The following is a 21538-nucleotide window of genomic DNA, read 5'->3' on the forward strand; positions in this document are numbered from 1 at the left end:
TCTTAGGTCTACTTTTGGATAAAAGTTTTTATTTTTATAACCATATTGATTGTATAATAAAAAAAGTATTATCAATGTCAAAAATTTTATACAGGTTTCAAAATATTTTATCATATAAAACTAGATTAAACATTTATAATTCACATATTCATAGTCATCTTACATACATATATGTTTGGGAGTTTACATGTGAATTTAACCCTTAAATGCATGATTTTTCCAAATTAAAAATATTTTTTTCACTAAAATTAGGCTGAAAATAATTAAAAAAATATTTAGGCTAATTTATGGATTATATTTATAAAAAAATGCTTGTTGTGAATATGCAACATCATGCAGAAACCGGAACAAAATTTCATTGCATTTCGGCATTTGGCATCTAAACCCCTTGGTCCATATCTACGACTGCATGTTTTGTTTATTTTATGCAACTATTACAAAAAATAGAAATCAAAAATAAATAAACAATGGTAGACTGACATTTTTCTAGTATATAAATTAATTTTATTTTGTTTTAAATCCACCATCACCAATGAAAACAAATGTTAAAATTTCCAAAAATGTGACACATCTGTACCCAGCGATTTTTTTTATTATGGCATTATCACGCGTACAGAGACATCTATTGAAATAATTTGAAAACACTATGTCTCTGCGTTTGTTACACATATGTAACACTATGCAATACAGTTCCTTTATTGAACGTACACTGAGTTATAAGCGCTTAAATAAATTGTTGCAGATTTGCAACACCATGCATTTAAGGGTTAAAATAAAATCACTTCAGGTGATTCAAAATGGTGCTATAATTTTTTTATTAAATTTGTTTTTCGATGCTCACACAAAAGACATATGTATATATGAAAACTAAAATTTTACCTATAACTGATGGTAACCAAAAAAAATCGATTATAAATACTAAATTTACTTCCCCCAACCATTTTTTGAGAAGTTTTGCACAGATTCTTAAAAATATGTTGCATTTAAAACATATAACGTTTTACCAATATCAACTAGGAATAATTTCAAAGAAATTAAAAAATATTTTTTTAATAAATTTATGGAACTTAAATCAAATGAGATTAAGTTGTTAAATAATACAAATATCATATCCCATTGTTTTGATTTAATGTTTCTTATTTTGATGAATATTTTATTATATTTTCCTTAATGTATACGTATTCGTTTATAATTTAAATGTATCAAATTGTAACCGCAGAATGAGTAGTTTTCTGCTCGTGTGGAATTACGTAAATAAATAAATAAAAAAAATTTTTTAACGAAGAGTATACGAAAGAATTTCGTATACTCTTCGCCGAGTAAGAGTATACGAAAGAATTTCGTATACTCTTACTCGGCGATTTTCTTTCTCAATGCCTTTAACTGATATCAATACTTGGTGCTTCAAATCTCTCCGTGAAGTCTGCCACATAACTCATGTTTTAGAATTTTATAGTCCATGCGCACATTTGCTTGAGTGGCAGACATGCATCACCTTACTGAACTTCCATTCATCAATGAATTTCAATAGGCCGTTATGTGCCATAGCATAACTTCCTGAATTGTACTGCCAATTTTCATTATATTATTTATGTAGCAGCTACAAAAATAATCGTAAGAGTTTCCGAACATGATTTGTTTTGTATTGACAATTTGACAACCCTGCCTTATGCAGGAGAATCTTTATGAATAAATATATATGCGTACTGTCATGTGCTAAAATTACCATTCCATTGTATTCTATGATCGTTCTATGATTTCATTTCGGGAACACTAAAAATACTTGGAAATAATATTAAAAATACATTTAGATATATAGTGACATATCTGAAGAAATATTTAAAGTTATAACCACTTGAATAAATATTTTAAGATCAGCTAAAATTAATGTTTTTCTTTTCAACGTCGCCAGGGCTGGACAATAACGACTTCCGCCTTTGTATGAAACGTATAAATAACAATTGATAATTTCTGTGGAATTTGACTTACATGATTTGTGTTAGTATCTAACGTATAAAAAAAAATGCAACGTAGGGATGCCTCTCGGTTTTTGGGTTTGTAATATGAAATTGATCGACCCTGCCCCATTAAACTAGAATAAACATGGTTATTATCATTATCAACGCTATTTTTATTATTGTTATATTGATAGTTGATACTTTATAACAAGCTTTATTAATTACTTTTTATTTTGCTATTAAAGCAAAAAAATAATTTATAATTGTTTCGTAGTGACGACTGCCAAGAATGGACATCGAATGCACCAGGATGTCGCCCAGAGGCCCTTATGGGGCATAAAAGTCATTCATCTGTACCTTGACACTTGACATATATAGTTTTTTTGAAATCTAAAAATACGTAGCATTGGGCGATACATTAGGTCCATCTGGCCGACTGGTAAACAAAATAACACATTTATTGGAGTGCTCCATTATTATGGCCGAGCCTGTATATATTTCTTCTTATTGGATGATGATTGATTTTGATTTATATTTCAGTGGAATTGCACTCAAATTGCTGAGCCATGAGATACGACATCAGCCTATACTTATTCTTCTGCAAATTTTCTCATCTTGATGCCCTGCAGCATTTCATTCTTTTGCCATACACAAAGTGATCAGATACCAGAATTTATTCTCAACTTTAACATTGGCCGTTTGACTTCGGTACAAGTTTCTAATAATGCAGATAACATTATCATCAATTCCTTTATCCTTTAATATTTGTAGAAGTTTCAGATTTTGAACTTTGTCAAAAGCTTTTTCATAATCTACAAAGCACATAAATGCAATTATATTCATACATTAATTCAGGACATATTTTTCAGATATATTAAAAATAAATAATGTACCAAATTACTCAATCGCTTCATGTAATTCAGTGAAGATATACTGCATCTATTAAAGATAACGGTTCAATCATCTACATATGATTTTTGACGATTTTAATACTCATGATTTTAGTTAACGTTTTGTATTTTACATAGTCGATATATCTGATCGGAACAAGAGGAAGAGGTCCAAGGAGTCAGCAAGATATTACACCAACGTAATCCTGTGCTGTTTTTTTGATGAGAAATCAAACAGTATTGACTATCATATAATTGTAATATTTATTCTTGAGTATCTTGTACATCAGACTACACTAAATAAACAATCACATGTTAAAAGTAAAATAAAAATATTTATATATATATATATAATAAAAACTGACAAAATTAATAAAATTAAACAAGATTATTTTTATAATTTTCGACATCCTCGAAGCAACACATTTTTGTATTTGGTACATGACTCAATATTACGAGATCATGAATCAGGAGTCATGGATTCTTGATTGTAGCAGATTGATAAATATGATGGAGAGCTTATAAATAATAATAAAAATTATATATGTATTGAGATTAAAAAAAATAGTTCAATTTAAACGAAGAACATGGGCGAATCTTTTAGTATATTATCCATGATACGAATGTTCTTCTGAAAATCGTTGAGTCTGGTGAGATCGATTTTTACTCTGAAAACAGTATATTTATTAATTAACATGTATTATATAATATAGAGACAATGAGGTTAATTGTCACTTTATTTATTAAGGCTGAACCGGACTGTCTATATTCATGGAATTTTAAGTACTTACCCAGTGATCAAGACAGAAGCTCTATTAGCAGCCCAGTGAGCGTAATAAGTTGGTGTCGGATAAGAAACTGCTCGAGTGCAACGAGTGTATATGTGACACAGATAGTACGTTAGATGCTCTAGTTCGTCTTCATTCATATTGGAGTCATCCCAGATTAGATGGTAACGGGTAGGCCTCGCTGTGCCTTGGATGGATTGATGAGACAGCTAAAAACACGACACATGAGATTGGTAAACATATAATTTATAAATAAATGCCTGAATATTATTCTGAATACATATTGGCCTTCTTAAACATATACATCAATCAAATGTAAGATACTTTTAACCCTTCGAGCGGTATCGCCGTATATGTACAGTGATCGATCTTTCAGTTTTGAGGTAGCCCGAATAGTTATATATTTACATATATAACTGAAGAAATAATAAATAAAACCAATAAATAAACATAACAAAATATATTTTTTTTTATAAATATTAAAAGCCTCTGAATTGATATAAAAATATCTCCACAAAAGCCAGATAATATATGTATAAAAAATGTAAAATAAATTATCGAAATTTAATAATAGAAAGGTTTTAAAATAAATAACAAAATGAACATAACTGATCTATGGACCATGATTTCAGTCAGGTGTATAACCACTTAGTAGTTGTTGATTGTGTTTAAACTGTTGTAACATATTGGGCTAACGCATGTCATACGTTGCAACGGAATATTCAGTATCAAAGTAGATATGAATAAACCTTTTTTAACTAAATTTTATGTCATACTTGTAAAACTGTCTGAAATTATATAATTCTTGGCAATAAAAAAATTGATGCTCAAATTTAATTTTGAAAAAACAAAATTAAAGTATTTTAAAATATTATTCAACAATTCTGAATTGATGAGTATCCAAAACTTTCGTACTGGGCAAAAAATGCATATTACACATATTTTAAAAATACGTGTAAAATGCAGACTAACTATTGAGCAAAATGAGAGATGCGACGTCTGTCTGTACTTCTTCTTCCGCTTATTTTGCCTTGAGAGAAATATTTTAGATTTGACCTAATGAAAGTTATGAAACTATAATTAGTTTTAGAACTTCATTAGGCTAAGTTTAGGTTTGAACAGCAAATGTACGTTTCACAACTGTCAAATTGAGTTTCATAGACATTTTAGAGCAGCATATCAGTGCCTATCAGTTAAATTAAAATTTTGCTAGTAGAAATATATATTTACTGGTGAAAATGTATTTGTAATTCACTAGCGAAAATGTAACTTCACTGAAAAATACAATAGGTATACAAATGTATATATTACTACGTATGGAAAAGTTGAAATAATTTTTTTTTAAATTAAATTGAAATATATATTTAAAAAATGTTTTTTTTTGTCAGCATTGTAGCGAAACCGCATAAAACAGGTACCGCGTTAATCGAAGTATAGGCGTATATGTATGTAAAAATTTAATTTAATCAATAAAACGTTTTGTTTTAAATATGAAAAAGCTGAATTTCATATCCTTCAACAAATTTAGCCATAAGATCTCAAAAGGTTTATTGAATAAAACCTTAATTATACAGAATTAAGTACTTATAGCTCACCAAATAAAAGTCTAATTCTGTCGGATGAGTTATTATAGAATCGACACAAGTGCCAGCTGGAGCATTTCCATTCTTATCGCCATCCTTAGGGTTGGTCGGGAAAAATCTAAAAATAAAAATACGTTATTAAATAATTGCTAGAACTATAAATTAAAATGTTAAAAATATAAAACCTAGTATGATGTCGTTTTTGTACAATTACAATAGTAATCATAGGTTTGTAATCCGGTTGTAAAGAGGTGCAAGCTCCCCTGATTGACATCAGCTCGCTATTCAGCACCTAAAACGAAAGTTTTTTTATTATCTGAGTATCATTTTTGACACTTTGTGGCTAAACAAAAATGATTACTTTGCTGAACATTCCTTCAGAAACACCGTCTCTGAACATGACAATTTTTTCAGGTTTTCGATTGGTTTTTTTATAGAAATAAATTAGCTGCTCCTTCATGACGTTCTTGAGATCGGCTATGATTTCTTCCTGAAATTAAATAAACGTAAAAAGTCACAAGTTATAGTAAAGAAAATAATTATACGAATGTGAATCAATCTCACTGTCGGCGGTTGAAGTCGCAGACATATGTTGTACTTGAAACCCTGCGGATCATGTGAGCAGGCTACGGCGGCAATACTTGGAACGTTTTCCTGCAATCGTTAAAATCAGTCGGTTGCAAAAGTTACAGATTTGATTTTTTACACACACCTGTCGGGGTGACGGATGCGTGACATCGGCGCCGACTATCATGCACGGCACTTTCAAACAAAGCGGCTTAGAAATTTGGGCTAGGCAGTGATTGACTCCATCCAGCTTGGAATTTATTTTTTGCAGTAACATCTTGGCGGTGTTAATATTCATACGCTCGACAGTGTTTTTTTTGATGCATTGCGTTAAAATGCCCACGGAGAGTTCAGCGTTCTGCTTGACCTAAAAATGTTACGTCAATTTAGCATCAACTGTAGTTAGCGGGGATTTTTATTTAACCTTCCGATACCTTAGCGTAATCTTCACCGAAAGGATTAACGATGACCATCGCCAACTGGCATCTGTTAGCGACCGCTTCTCTAAGTAGACTGTTCAGATTTCGCAACTCACCAAAGTGAATTTGCGGTTGGGCTATCTCAACGCCGAGGTCTTTACCGCCCATTTGTAACTACAAAATAAATTATAAACATCAACAAGGAACCGTTAAGACAGACTTACAATGTTAAATTATTACTACAATCTATTTTTAATTTTATCAAGTCATGATTACTGGCCGAGAGATGTTAAATGTGTAACAATAATTTTTTTAATTTTAATAAGTAAAATAATAAATGTAAAGCAGTAATTAAAAAATTTTCATTACCTCAGTTAAAAAAAGTTGTTAATTGGTTTAGCTTGAAATTTCAGTGAGACATGTTCGATTCACCCACCTGATTAACCATATATTGAATTTTGGAATTATCCGTGCGAGCCAGAGATATGATACACCAATTAGAAAGCCGGGCGTTTTCCTTAAACTTGCCAGGCATCCAAACGCCGTTCCTGCAAAAGAAAAAATTACATTATCAAAAAAATATATTTATTTTTTTGACTCACAATATTAATCATACCTGACGGATATTTCGGCATCTTTGTATTGCAACTTTGGCGGTACCAATATCCTGGCATCGACCTTTTCAAAATTGCCCGACACTGTTATACCGAATTCCTTCAAGACGGGGTCGTTTTGGTAAGCAGACTGAAAGAGCAAAACTCGTGTCAAAATCAATCAAAACTCGATAAATCAACGATCAAAATCTAATTACCTGTTGGAAAATGTCTTGGATCTTCTGCTTACGGAATCCAGCAGGTGTTGCAGCCTTCCTGATTAGGTTAGTAGTCTGATTACCGTCCATCTGGATACCGATTACCTAAAAAGTCAACAATAAAAATGTGTAGCATGAAAATACAAAATTTGAAACAAACATTTTTATTTTACAATTAATCAAATTAATAAAAATCTACAAATCAAATATATTGTTGGATGTGAAGGTTCAATACAAAGCAATTGACACTAAGCTTTATTTTTCTGTAGTATCAATTCACAATAAACCTCATAAAAAACATTTTTTTTGTTACTTTTTTAAGCAACTGTCATTTAAAATCTACATACATCAATTGAAAATACTTGAATAGATCCTTTATTTTAATTATGTAATGTAATTATACTTGTTTATACTAGATTATCTATTTTTATAAAAATAAAATAATTCCTACCTGTCCGCCTTTAACGATACACAACTCCATTGGATAGTAGTTTGAATTTTTCTGAGTCTTCACAATCAAACAGGGCAAATTGGGATATTGTAATCTGAAAGAAACATATTTATTTATTTTATTTCTTAGGTAATTCTTTATACACTAAACAAATTTAATCAAAACATACATATAAAATAGACATAAACAGAACATAAAAAAGACTCAATATTATAATTGATTTCTTAAAGCACAAAGGTGTTTCCTTATTCTATTGAGGAGCCCACATTTTTATTTTAAAATTAAAAACTAAGCATATTATTATACAAAATTCACACCTCCGTACTAATTCATTAAGCATATATAATATTGTTGCACAATAATTGAAGTGGAGCAATATAATACTATTGTAGATTATTTTTGTATTTATACTTTTTTTTTCTCATTCTAGATAATACAATACACCTATTTTCTACTAATTTTTTTATATATAAAATTACTCCTAAATATTCTATAATATCAACTATTTCTATAATTGTTATCTATACATAGTTATATTATTAGCTAACTTATATTTATAATTAATATTCATACATTATTTTTTAACCATCTTTCTATTATACTTAATTCGTTATTTAAGTAACCTAAAATTTCTTTATCATTATTAGGCGTGATATTTCGTGATTCGTGAAGCAATATTTATTGTGGACTGGCGCGATTCAAACAACGAAAAAATGCGTAATTTTAAGATTACCAACTGCTTTGCCAAGAAACAAAACAACAGCAGCAGAAACTGTTTTTTTTTTGTTTAAATAACTAAACCTACAAATCCCGCTATTGTTGTTTTTATGCAAAAATTCGTTTGCAATGCACCTGTGGCAATACAACAATAGCATAAGATAAGAACAAGATTTCAATACCGCCCAAATCACTCACGATTGCTCAAGGAGGCCAGACGGGAGAGTTGTTAATCTCCTCCCATTTCTCTGATAATATATAAGCCAGAATGCCGCTGTAAGCTAAACTTCTGTCTTTGAAATTTGATTCAACTCAAAAGTTGCTACCAGTGGAGAACGCGCTAAATTGACACAGCGACCAAGTACGAGCCTACTGACACCATTAAAATCCGCAAAGATTTTAATCGTCAGATTTGGCTTAGTTAGATCGCCACCTATCAATCGCTAAGCACCAACATGAATATATATCTAAAAAATCAAATTATTGCACAATTTCACTGAAGGAACATCCGAATGTAATCGTTTGAACTTTTTTATATAAAAATAGCATATGTAACGAAAATCATCTTGCACATAAATGTCAATAGGTAAGGCTGTACCGAGGGAGGAAGTCGACTTAACAAGAGTGCATGCGATGATAGAACGACTGAGAAAAGTGACAAAGCCAAGATACTACCACGATAGTGTCTTTTAATTCATATAGAATTACCAAACTACTTTGTTAACCTATAAATATAATACATTCAATCATTAACCTGCATCTTCTCTCATTAGCGAAATAGGTAGTGATATTGATCTTCTTTTCTTTAAATTCAAAATAGTATTCATTGGCAGATTGTGTCGAGATGTCTGCAACTCTCAGCTCGCGCTTGGTTGTGTGGTCGTTTGGAACTTGAAAGATCACCTATGTATCAAACGGTTTAATATTAATTTTACAGTTTAAGAAACATCAATCTTTATTTTTAACGATGTGTACCTTAATATTCTTCAAATACTTTTTCAAACTCATTATGATACGATCGTCGAGCTTACGTTTCAAGTCCACACGGTTATCAAATTCTTTCACGAGTTCCGTTACAGGCTGCTGAACACTGAAGCCTTTGTGGGCGACTGTAAAAAGAAAGTCACATTAAACTCAGAACAATTTGAGATGTAGGCGATTAGGATCTTACCGTCAATGTTGACAAACGGTTTCCAACCCATGATGACACTCTGGAACTGGCCGTACCACATCTCTAGACCGCCACCCAGTAAATATGGAGATCCTGTCGGAGGAGAGTAGAATGATCTACCCACCTATAAAAAATATGATTAATTACTATCAAGCGTGATGTGTATTAATATGATCCAGATTTTAAATGATATTTAAGCGCGAAGATGATTGATGAACGAGTTTGTTTGGCTACACTTAAGAGTATGCCACTTAACACACAAGCGAGCGAAAGGAAAAGTATCTCACCGTACGCGCCTTATAAATATACATTACTTCTAAAATTTATTTTACTTAAAAGTACATTTTATCAAAAAAATTGTTTCGACTCGTGAAGAAACGAAAACGTTTGCACCTTTTGAATTTTTTCAAAAAGACAGCTTTTATTACAACTATAGAAAAGAAAAATTATTAAAGGTAGTAAAAACTATTGTTTCGCCCTTGTTTCAGCAACGAGGTGAAAACAAGTTGAAAAAACGAGGGTGAGGGTGTCATTATATATTAAATTAAATAGAAATAGTCAATATTATGTTCACTGTTAAACTCACTTTGACGAATTTATACATCTTAGAATGTCTCAAAATGATGTCCATAGCTTGAACAGTATTCTGCGGAGGATCCTTTGAAGTACCTGATTTCAAATACCTGCAATATTCAATAATTAATTTAGTTTACTTGGTTACGTTTACAATAAACGCAACAAAAAGAGTAGTCATACTGGAATAACTGTTCCAATTTGATTGTGGCGGCGTACTGCAACTTTATCTCATATGTCTTAGGTTCAAGTCTGCCCTCTTCTTTAAACAGGACCTGTAATTCGTCAGTAAAGTGAGTCGAGTGAGTCTTGAAATGGGCTTCTAGTTCTTTTTACCTTATTAATAAATGCCGTGCTGTCGAATAGTGGACCAGACGAGTACAAATTCTTCCCACCGTCAAATGCAGGATGCCTCTTTGGGAAGTAAGTATCGAGGTACTGCTTCATAATTAGTGGATAAAGCTTCGGTGGTTTATCTGGATCGAAGCAAACGTCGTAATGAATCTGGAAATAATAAAAGTAAGATTTGAATTGAGTGAAAATATTTTGTTAATAGTAAATTACATTAAATCTATTTAGTTTTAGTAAAAGGTGATTCAACTTCAGTTTCCCAACTTTTTTTAAAAATGGCCCGACAAATTAATCTTTGATTTTTTAATCGAACATTTGATGTATTTTATTAGTTATGAAAAATAATATTAATTAAATGGCCGCCTCCGTACCTTTTGTAGTAGTTGATTCGTTCGATGATTTTTTCATACATTTTGGGCGATATCACAGTTATAATTTGACGGATGTTGGTTTTTAGGTGCTCTAACATTCGCGTTTGTCGGCGTAGACACGAATTTTAGAATAACCCCACAAAAAAGAAACAATGCTATTAAATTGCATGCTCTTGACGGCCAGTTGATATCACCAAAACGTGAAATAATGCAACCTGGGAATTTTCGAGCAAAACATCCAACGTTGCACCCGATGTGTGACAAGTTGATGGAACCACACGTCTTCCACATCAATATCTTCGATTTCGTGCCATAAATAATTGGTTATCGTATGCCTATAGCGCCCACTATTGACTGTTACAGTCCGCCCTTATCATTTTCAAAAAAGGAAGGCCCAATGACGCCACCTGACCACAATATGCACCCTTTTAGGGCATGTAATGGTCTCTCCTGAATCATGAGAATTTTTCTCGCCCCATATGCGGCATTTTTGCTTATTAACATACTCAGAGAGGTGAAAATGTGCCTCATCAGAGAAGAAAAATTTCTTTAAAAAATCAGCACCAACGTTCTGCTGCTCTAACACCCAATCTGCATAAATACTTTGCTGTTTAGTCTCTGGGCTTTAGTTCTTGTGTTATCTTAATTTTATACGGGTGTAGGTGCAACTCCAAATACAAAATGCTTCAAAGAGAGCCACAGGAAAAGCCTAAAAGCTGCGAGCGCCGACAAATCGACAATTTCGAGTCTAATACAGCAGCAATATTCTCAGCTGAAAGGGCGCCGCGATGATGCATTACCTTATGAAATTTACTATAATCTTCCCGTAAACTTCGATTCGCAGTTCGTACATTGATTGTTCGTATATTGATTTATTTGGTAAATGTATTGTTGCAAACTAACATTTGACACTTTGAACACGCATGATTATTAACAGCTGTCTGATTTACAGTGCTGCCAACATAGGAAACTCAAATTGGATCAGCCCGTATTATCAGTTATACAAAATCGCTGATATTAGATATTGAGTGTATGAAATGCAAATAATGGTGAATCAGCAAAATTACTCGTTTTAAGAATATTTACATATTTTATGTATAATACTTACAACATCGTTACGTTTGGCCAACACTAGATTGAAGTAATTTGTTTCGATCACTACCTTCATTCCTCGCTTATTTGGACAGGGAACTCGTTTAGGTATTTGGAGACCGTACTCTTCCTTTTTTGTTTTTGCGACCGCAGTCTCGACCGGGGGCGACTGCTCCTTCGGTGCTTGTTGTTGAGGAGCTGGAGTAGGATTTTGAGGTGGCGCAGCTGGCTGTGCTTTTTTAGGTTGCTGTTGTTTCGGCCCCTTTTGTTTTTTTTGCTGTTGAGGTTCAGGCAACTGTTGTTGAGGCGCAGGCAACTGTTGTTGAGGGGCAGGCAACTGTTGTTGAGGCCCAGGCAACTGTTGAGGTGGAAGTGGCATTTGCTGCTGGTGAGGTGGAAGTGGCATTTGCTGCTGTTGAGGTGGAAGTGGCATTTGCTGCTGTTGAGGTGGAAGTGGCATTTGCTGCTGTTGAGGTGGAAGTGGCATTTGCTGCTGTTGGGGTGGAAGAGGCATTTGTTGCTGATGAGGTGGCCTCTGCTGTTGCTGATGCAGAGGCATTCGCTGTTGATAAGCAGGCATTTGCTGTTGAAATGGAGGCATTTGCGGATACGGCTGTCCCTGTTGCTGGGGAGGAAACTGCTGCGGAAAAGGAGGACCATGCTGTTGAGGATACATTTGCTGCTGAGGATGCATCTGTTGTGGATACGGCGGGCGCGGCTGCTGAGGACGCATCTGTTGCTGATACGGCGGTCCCGGCTGCTGTTGCGAATGATACATCTGCGCCTCTACAGCCAGTTGAGGGGAAGGGATCTGTTGCATAGTCTGCGCCGACTGAGACGGCAACGCTTGTGTATCGAGAGCCTTGAACTTTTTTTTTTTGTTCTTGCCGCCCTTACCGCCTTGGGCGGGTTGTGCATCTTTACTCTCGACGGTGAGTTTTTCTAGAGTTTCGGGTAAATTTTCAGCTTGAAGTTGCTGCGGAGCAGGTACAACTTCCGGCTGGGATGCAGGAGCCTGCGGAGCGGCTGCAATCTGAACTGCGGGAGCCTGCGGAGCGGCCGTCGTCTGAACCGCGGGAGCCTGCGAAGTTACTGCGGGCTGATCTACAGTCTGCGGTGGCGCCTGTTGACCAGATGGTTCTGCAGAATCAGCAGCGACCGGCTGTTGGGCGGTCGGTTTCTTTTCTGGTATCGAGAACATAAAATTGTATTAATATATTTATATTTATTTAAAAAGGTTCATACAATTATGAATTGGTCTCCTCAACAATATATCGATGTAATGAATGTGCATCATTAGAAAATGCATACTGAAAAAAATTCTATATAAACACTGGGTGTGCCGCACACTCGCACAAATATAAATAAACATAGAGCTGACACAATTTTGCACGATCGAAAAAAATGTTCTAAAACACAATTTTCAAACTGTCATATTATTAAAACCAGTGGTGCCACTTTTTTTAGAGGCAAGAACGTGCTCCTGTACATTTTATAAATCTCCAAATTTTTAAAACGTACCGGAAATTTCACAACATAATCAAAACTGAAAAAAAATTGTTCCTATCTGTGCCCGTGTAACACTAAAGAATCAAAGTAACAATAGGAAGTCCAATTCTATAGGTTGTTTGTACAAAGTCATAAACATACAACACAGTCTTTCTTCTGTGACATACAAACACTTTTGCAGCCGATTGCATTTTCTTTTGAATTTTGACCGAATGTATCGTATTCAGGGGAGTGCAACCTCGGTTGACATAAGATCGTGAACTTTGGTAAGATATAAATAACATCTGTCAAATAAATTAGATTAATTTATAAAACTTTATTTGCGAAAACAAATGCGAAGACTGATAAGTTATCAGTGATTCCTTGATAACACTAGTCTATAGCAATCATGAAATAGCATAATAAAAATACACATATTACATTGAGAAAATTCTATAATACATTACTGAAATAAGTTTTTTATTATTCTCACAAAAACATTAAAAATAAAGATATTTTCAAATATCAATATTGGCGATTTTTAAAAAAATAGATGAAAAAATTGGGGAGGGGAGGGTGTAAGTTCAGCGCTCCGGCACTTATTTTTTTTATCACTACACCACTGATTAAAACTACATTATCAATATTAATAAAAAATAATATGGATACTCAACCAATAGTGTTTTTTCTAATCTTTGAATTCAGGGGTTGTCAACCTTCTGGGTTCGGCACAAATAGATTCAAAACACACACACATTTAAATAAAAACATTATTTACATTTATTATATTATAATTATTATTCTTTTAACTATTTTTAATGATTATAATTATATTAAATGTATGTTTATTTAATAATTTACGAGTGTATTTGTCAAACATTTTCCTAAATGGAGCTGACATTTTAGATTAAAAAACATTTTGTGTGTAAGATTATATAATGAGAACCCTTGATTCGTAAGTGCTCATTTCACCTAAGGTTAAAAAAGATTGTCGGCTCTAGTCATAAAACGCAAGCATAAAACCATCATTACTGCTGCATTTTGTAGCTCTGAATGAAAAGTATCATGTGTGAGGATTCAATATGGTGCACAGATTAGATCGGACTCTGGAGCAAAAACAAAAAAAAACGACATAAAATGACAGATGTCAAAAAGAATTCGTTGAAGACATAGATTAAAAAAATCACTAATAAGCTAAAATTATTTGAAAACCATAATAATGTAAAAAATATTTTTTCAAGTTAAGAGACTGCCCCTTTTTGTTGGAAAATCTTTTCATTTCTACTTATGTTTTTTATTTTCAAGTATTTTTTTTATGCTAAGCATAATATATTTTCTAAAAAAAATATCTTCAAAATGTTTTATATTAACAACATTCGGCAAAATTAAATTACACCTTTCCTTTGTATGGAGAAGCTAATACGAATCCAGATTATTTATATAATTTAAAAAAATCCCTAATAAACTAGACATTTTTTTTCAGGTAAAGAAATATTTTTATTAAATCTTATTTTTTTTAGATTTTTCTACATATTTTGACCAATGTTTCACCATTTGAATCGGTAAAATGAATTATTTAGTTCGTTCTCAAATGCGCCAATACCTAGATTTTCATAACTGTAAAATTTGCTTTCATATGACAACCCTTTTATCTGTGCAGTGAAATGCAATTATATAAACAGTGAAATATGTTATAATCACAGTGTTAATAGAAGATACAAAATGACGTAGCATTGGAATTATTGAAAATATAAACAAAACTTGAAATCATTAGTGCACCAGTAAGTATTTGATTGTATTGTATGAACAATATATCAATCTAGAATCTAATATTAGAAGATAAACAGCAGTGATTTAGCAATTAAAGATATACATACCAAAGTGAATCAAACATATTACAATGGTTTGATTAGCATGATAGTATAAATGAAAATGTCAATATTCATTGTAAACAAAAAGTTACATTTTATGCGATTATCTACTATATATTATCTTATAGTTAATTTTTTAAAGCAATGAAAGATCTAATAACATTTAAGCATGACGAACAATTAAAATATGACATATTGCAGCAACAAATCATTTAGAAATCAAAATCAAAGAAATTACACACTTATAAACTGGCTATGTATTTTTTATGTAAATTTAAATTAAATTGTTTTTTTACTTTGTACTTAAACTCTAGTAATCGTAAGTTTACAATTTTTAAATGTAGAAATTCATGAACAGGAACTGCGTGCGTTCAACAAAAAAACAGAAAATGGTATATCGAAACATTTCAAAAGAAAATCATTACAAATAGAAGTGACTTATTCATTTAATTGGCATCTGAAGAAGCGTTTTTTCTGCTTGTTTTCACAAGCAGTTTATACAACAATAATTAAAGTATTACGATTATTTATCCCATTTAATAGCATAATCTTAAGAGATGTTTGAACTAATTGAAGGAGCAAATATTTTTTCCACTTATATTTAATGTTGATATTTGAACTTGTTTTGTACATTTATATCGGTTTGATAGAAAATATTATTTATCAAGCAATATGTCACACGCTGTTGCCATTTTAACTTTGACAGCTGCCATTTTATTCCGCCATTGCCGATGCCAGAAGATGGCGGACATTTTCATTAGATCTATTATATTGACGCATTCGTGTAATTATTAGTAAAATTCTCTAGATATTCGTCATTTATTTGTACATATTGCACCATTTTTCAACTGTCAACATCAGAAAACGAGTGTTGTCACAAAACTCGACAAAAAAATTGCATCTTTCTTTCGATTATCATCGTATTAAAAGCTATACACTTAATCTAATCATACCTTAGGGGAAGAATAAAACGTGAAAATACTTACTGCGTGCCATTTTCGATAACAATAACGTACACGTACAATACGCGTTGATACAGTATTGCCAGTGAACATAAACTTGCCCTATTATATTGTGTTGTCAGTTGAAATAAATAATCATGTATTATCAGAAAATCTAGAAAATTCTAAAATAATTGCAAAGTTATTCTCACGCTTATATATCCATATAATATTTTTTATTTGTTACTTATACTTGTCTGTTATGTGCCACTCGCTTTTAAATATATTTTTTGTAAATTAATAATTAAGGCGCTTTACCTAAAAAGATAAAAACATTTTGTTAAATATATATTTATGCACAAATAATTGTTTTAGTCCTAATCTGAAATTACTTATATCTAGGTGACCATTTTTTCTGGAGTATAATCCGGGACATCTGTCTTTTATAAAAATTATTCTCAATGAAACAAATACCAATATAATAAACATATTAAATAATAACATATGTTCCGACAATATTTACATATATTTATGCATGGCCGAATAAAAGTGTGTTATGGCCGTGCGTGGTTTTTCTGTGTGAAAATTACCTGAAGGCGCTTCGGCTGTCACGGCGTGTGGTCGTGCGTCAGCAAGGATTCTGAGGATGTAAACTCTGATAATAAAGCATTTCAATAGTTCGAAGCGTTTAATTCCGTCGAGGGACGGTGGTCCTTCGAGAAGAAAAGACGGCCATCTCCAAAGGGGAGAGGTCGCAACAACATATATATAATTTAATTGGTTTGATAAGGATTTTGCCATTGAATGTATTTTTTTAAGGACTTATCACAGTTTTCTATTTGCTGCTTGAAGTCCTCGCAAGTATTACATTTGAAATTACACTTTGTTATAAATTCGTAAACTAATGCTTTATAGCAAAGTGCATATGAATTTCCGAAACATGATCATTTTCTTAGAACGATTTCGAAGCCCCTTAAATTTGTAGGCCACAGATATGTGCCATAATCCGCCACTGAATATTCTCTAATAAAATTAACCATGCAGTGAACATTTTATCTTAATAACCAATAATTCACAATTTTGTAGTTTAACAAAAATTAAAATTAACTTGATATTCGTGCAATAAACATTTTTATTCAATTCAACGATGATAAGAAATTCGTCCCATCGGACACAGATCTTGTGAAAATACAAATAAAACACACTATTTTTATGTATATATTTATTATAATAGCAATACAAATTAGTAATATTTTAATTTACAGTAATTACGTTTTATAATTATTATTATTATATTTTTTAGTCAAATCTGAATGCAGTGTGACTATGGTATAAATAGTATTTCATCGCTAAAAATATATAAAATGTTTAGAATAAATATGGCGCAAAATAATCATTGCTGTTATTGTAACTAATGTAGTAAAATAAAACGATTGTTCGCGAATCGCCGACGAAAACATTGTCATATTTGGCACAAAACTAGAATTTAAAAATCTCGTTCTTATCACTTCCTTGAACACATATGCAGACATTCTAGGAGTTCTCGTTAGATTTTTGCTTTTGAAGTCTACTTCATATAAACCGAAGAGTACGCTAGAAATAAAATTATATCGGATTCACAAAAAACAATAAATATAATATTGGTATGGCGATTTTTTATAGTATACACATACTCATATCCATCGCCCCATTCGAAGTTGTCCATCAGCGACCATAATGTTACGGCAGTAACATTGCATCCATCATTTATAGCATTCAGTACTTGCTGTAAGCTGTTATCGATGTACTTCACACGATTCTTATCCACAAGTCCAGTCCGCGTGGGAAATCCGTTCTCAGTGATTATTACTTCAGGATTGTTGTATTCCTTTCTAATCCAGTTCAGTATATTTCTTAGTCCTGGATTGTAAATTCTGAACCAAGAAGCGGCAGCACCTTCCCATTCGCTGCGCTGATAAGTAGAATATCCCAGATCGTCGTCTTTGGAAGGTTTAGGAAATTGGTTTTTGTAAGTCTTGCTGTAAACGACGGACGTGTACCAGTTCAACCCGAAAAAGTCATAAGTCCCTTTAATGTACCATATCTCATCTTGGGTGAGAGTTGGAAGTCGAGATGTTTTGAAACCCTGCTCTAAACTCTTGTTCAATATCTTATCTTTCATGATTTGCGGATAGTCACCCTCTTTTGAGAATATCGGATGACCATGCCAACCTAGCTGCAAATAATAAGGCATTCATGTATGAAAAATATTAAAAAATAAGTGGTAATATAAAAGAAATTATTATTAGATAATCAAAAGACAATGATATATTCTGTTTCCACCCCGGAGCATCGCATTGGGTAGATGATCGAAAGTAAGAAGACCGAAGTACTATCTCATATATTGTAAAGATATATAAGAGTGAATTCGGCAATATAAAATAAAGTACGCCGACGACAAGGGGTATCGTGAAAATGCCAGACCCGCTAGGAGTCACTCAAAAATAATACTACATTTAGGCATCGAAATGCAAGAAAATGACTACCATTAAAAATATACTTTAAAAACTGCATTTCAAATACTGAACGGAAATCTCACTAGCAGATAAAAAAGTATGACTAGCAAATTATATTAAATAAACGCACTAAAACTTTTAGTGAATTCCATAGCTACAGGTGGAAAACACTGCAGACAACAAAAAATAATGTTTAAGCCACAGTCAAATATTAAAAAATATGCTGTCCATTTGACTGATTGTGATATATTATTTTTATAAATAAAATTTTGATATAATTAGAAGTACGCCTCATCAGCTCTAATTTGTGATGGGGAAGATTTTTGGAAAAAATCAATTGCCAGATTCAAAGGCATACTATTCGGAGTTAAAACTTGACATGATATATATTTTGGGACATATGGATATAAGGTTATTTAAAACAGTACCAAGAACTGCATAGCGTCTTCAGCTACTTTGAGGTCTTCTTGAGAATTCGTTTCTGGATCGACCCAAGGCGAATAGATAGTTATTCCTACTCTACCCATTTGTCGGGCTTTAAACTGATTCTGATATAGATGCCAAACCCTAGCATGAGCTAAAAGCAGATAATGTCCGCACAAGTAATCGGCAATTCCCGGAAAAGTCCAGTCTGGAGCAAAACTATTCATTGATCCGTAAGACTCGTAGCATATCTGAAGTGGCTCATTGATCGTAGTAAACCACTTGACTCTATCTCCGAAGTTCTCAAAGATAATCTTAGCATAGTTTTCAAAGTGATCCACAATCGAAGGATTAGTCCAGCCTCCCATGTTCTGCAAGGTTTGAGGCAGATCCCAGTGATAGATTGTGATAAACGGAGTGATGTTATATTTAAGCAGCTCGTCGATTAAATTATTGTAGTATCGGATTCCGTCTTGACTAATTTTATTCGATAAACCGTTTGGTAGAATTCTTGTCCAAGATATGGAAAAACGATAGTAATCTACTCCCAGCTCTCTGAGCATCTCCACGTCTCGCTTGTATAAATAATAAGAATTGCAAGCTACATCGCCATTTGCTCTACTGGAAATTTTGTATGGGGACATGTGAGTGTAGTAGTCCCAAATGTTTTCCCCCTTATCTGAAATTAGATGATCATTAGAAATAGCTACTTGAAAAAACAATAAAAAATATTTAAAACCTGCAACATTCCAAGCTCCTTCTACTTGGTAAGAGGCGCTTCCAATTCCAAATCTAAAGTTGTTTGGGAATTTCTTAGATACATTTTGCGCTTCACTTCTGTTAGAAAAACATATTAAAAAAATAATTCACTTATTCTGATTATTTAAGTTTATTTAATAAATCTATTTTTTATTTATTATAAGAGCATGCGCGTCGATCGCATATTTGGGCGGATTAGAAACATTCGAAGTAATGCATCTGTCAAATGTATGACGATACGACAGTTACTTTACAGATTAGAAGCAGTCCAGAATTTAAGAGTTGAACTCTATCTTTAGACAACTATAAGACTACCTGAAATGTTGCTGTTTAATTAAGAATTTTCAGAAAACACAACAGCAGTTGCGAAGGTTTTGAACTGATATCTTATCCTCCATATACACTATATAGAGTTAACTTTAAAATTATTGAATTACAGTATCAATAGTCTAGTTACTTAAAAAAAACTAGACTAAAATTATTTTAAAATACGTATTAATAAACTGCTCATGTATAAAAAATGTCATTGTACCGTGAAGAAGCAGAAATTAATAATTTATGCTCGGTGTCGGATGTAGAGATTTGTACAGATGGTGATCAGTCAATGTTTGGTTTAGTTATTTATTTATTGGTAAAACTTGAATACCAAATTCAAAACGTACTAAACATAGTTGTAAAAATGGACAACCATGAATATTAATAACTAGATATTATTAAATTAACACAAAAATAAGATAGGAGTAAAGTATTATCATATAGATTTTAAGTAAGAACTTATATGAATACTCTTCAGCTCTAAAAGAATAAAATCGTGAAAACGCTCATTATAACAATATTACGATTTAAAATAAGGGAGAATCGAATGAAGCACATCTAAACTGAATTTTGACCAATATGAGGTTGCAAAAAACAATTATAGCTTCTCAGAAGTCAAAAATCCACATTAAAAGCAATAAAATCGTGCCATTACTGTCGCTGCTTTTGACGTGAATTTTTGACTTCTGAGAAGTGATAATTGTTTTTGCACCCTCCTATTGACCAAAATTCGGTTTGAATATACTTTGAGCAATACTCTCATATCAAAAATCCATAGTAATATCGGTAAGGTTAGTTATCATATTTTAACATCGAAGTGCACACTAACTATGAAGCAATATGCGAGATGCGACATCTGTCTGTACTTCTTCTTCCGCCTCTGCTTACTTTGTATTTTATAAAATTCTAAATTTATAATTAGTCTTAGAACTTTTACAAGATGGGTTTGGTTAATAAATGCAGAGGTTTGGGTTTGAACAGCAAATAAACGTTTCCCAACTGTCAAGTTTAGTTTAATATCATATAATTTCGATAGCGTATGGAAAAGTTGAAATCATATGTTACTAGCACATTGGTAAAAATATATTTAGCTAGTGAAAATGTATTCCAATATAATTTAATTTAATTTATTTTTTAAAAGATCAGCAAATATGAGAAGAATAAGCTGGATTTATTAGAGGATATGGAAGTAGAGAGAAAATACTCAATATTTGCCAAGCTACTGATGTGTTCAGAATTCAAGCTTACAGCAGTTCTTTGCTTCGTAGATTCCTAACACATAGTATTGATGTCACAAATTATCATGACTTCATATCTCTCACTTTTTCATTAAATCACTGTGTTAGTTTTATAGTTATGGATTGATTATAAAAAAACAGTACCCGCTGAATATAAAGGCGACGAATAATAAAAAAACGACGACTGACATGTCGCTTAGTAAGTGAATGACTTCAGTGGATTATTTGTAGCGACGACAGTTGTTTTATAACGAGTGTTTGTCATT

General features: G+C 32.4%; 2 protein-coding genes across 3 annotated transcripts; both read right to left on the reverse strand.

The window, feature by feature from the left end:
- Positions 1–3088: 3088 nt before the first annotated feature.
- LOC148232842 (protein argonaute-2-like) lies at positions 3089–16150 on the reverse strand. 2 transcript variants are annotated; one of them, XM_088189222.1, is made up of 20 exons: positions 16088–16150; positions 11759–12927; positions 10265–10432; positions 10112–10203; positions 9942–10038; positions 9356–9479; positions 9160–9293; positions 8939–9087; positions 7468–7561; positions 7017–7121; positions 6822–6949; positions 6642–6753; positions 6221–6379; positions 5932–6153; positions 5784–5873; positions 5581–5709; positions 5405–5511; positions 5232–5337; positions 3640–3845; positions 3089–3516 (listed from the first exon to the last, which is right to left on the reverse strand). In XM_088189222.1, exons 1-20 carry the CDS (start codon positions 16095–16097, stop codon positions 3423–3425), a joined length of 3495 nt encoding a protein of 1164 aa, XP_088045348.1. In that variant the 5' UTR covers positions 16098–16150; the 3' UTR covers positions 3089–3422. The 2 variants fall into 2 exon arrangements, with proteins under 2 accessions (XP_088045348.1, XP_088045349.1); XM_088189223.1 differs by having other exon boundaries at positions 10651–12927.
- A 1105-nt stretch (positions 16151–17255) lies between these two features.
- Positions 17256–21538, reverse strand: LOC148232843 (myrosinase 1-like). Its single transcript, XM_088190777.1, has 5 exons — positions 21417–21538; positions 19700–19797; positions 18966–19639; positions 17716–18257; positions 17256–17635 (listed from the first exon to the last, which is right to left on the reverse strand). The coding sequence occupies exons 1-5, from the start codon at positions 21461–21463 to the stop codon at positions 17392–17394; spliced, it is 1605 nt and encodes a 534-aa protein (XP_088046903.1). The 5' UTR covers positions 21464–21538; the 3' UTR covers positions 17256–17391.

This window comes from Plectrocnemia conspersa, unplaced genomic scaffold, assembly GCF_051122295.1.
Source record: "Plectrocnemia conspersa isolate PC_06_02 unplaced genomic scaffold, ASM5112229v1 ptg000008l, whole genome shotgun sequence".
Classification (NCBI taxonomy): domain Eukaryota; kingdom Metazoa; phylum Arthropoda; class Insecta; order Trichoptera; family Polycentropodidae; genus Plectrocnemia; species Plectrocnemia conspersa.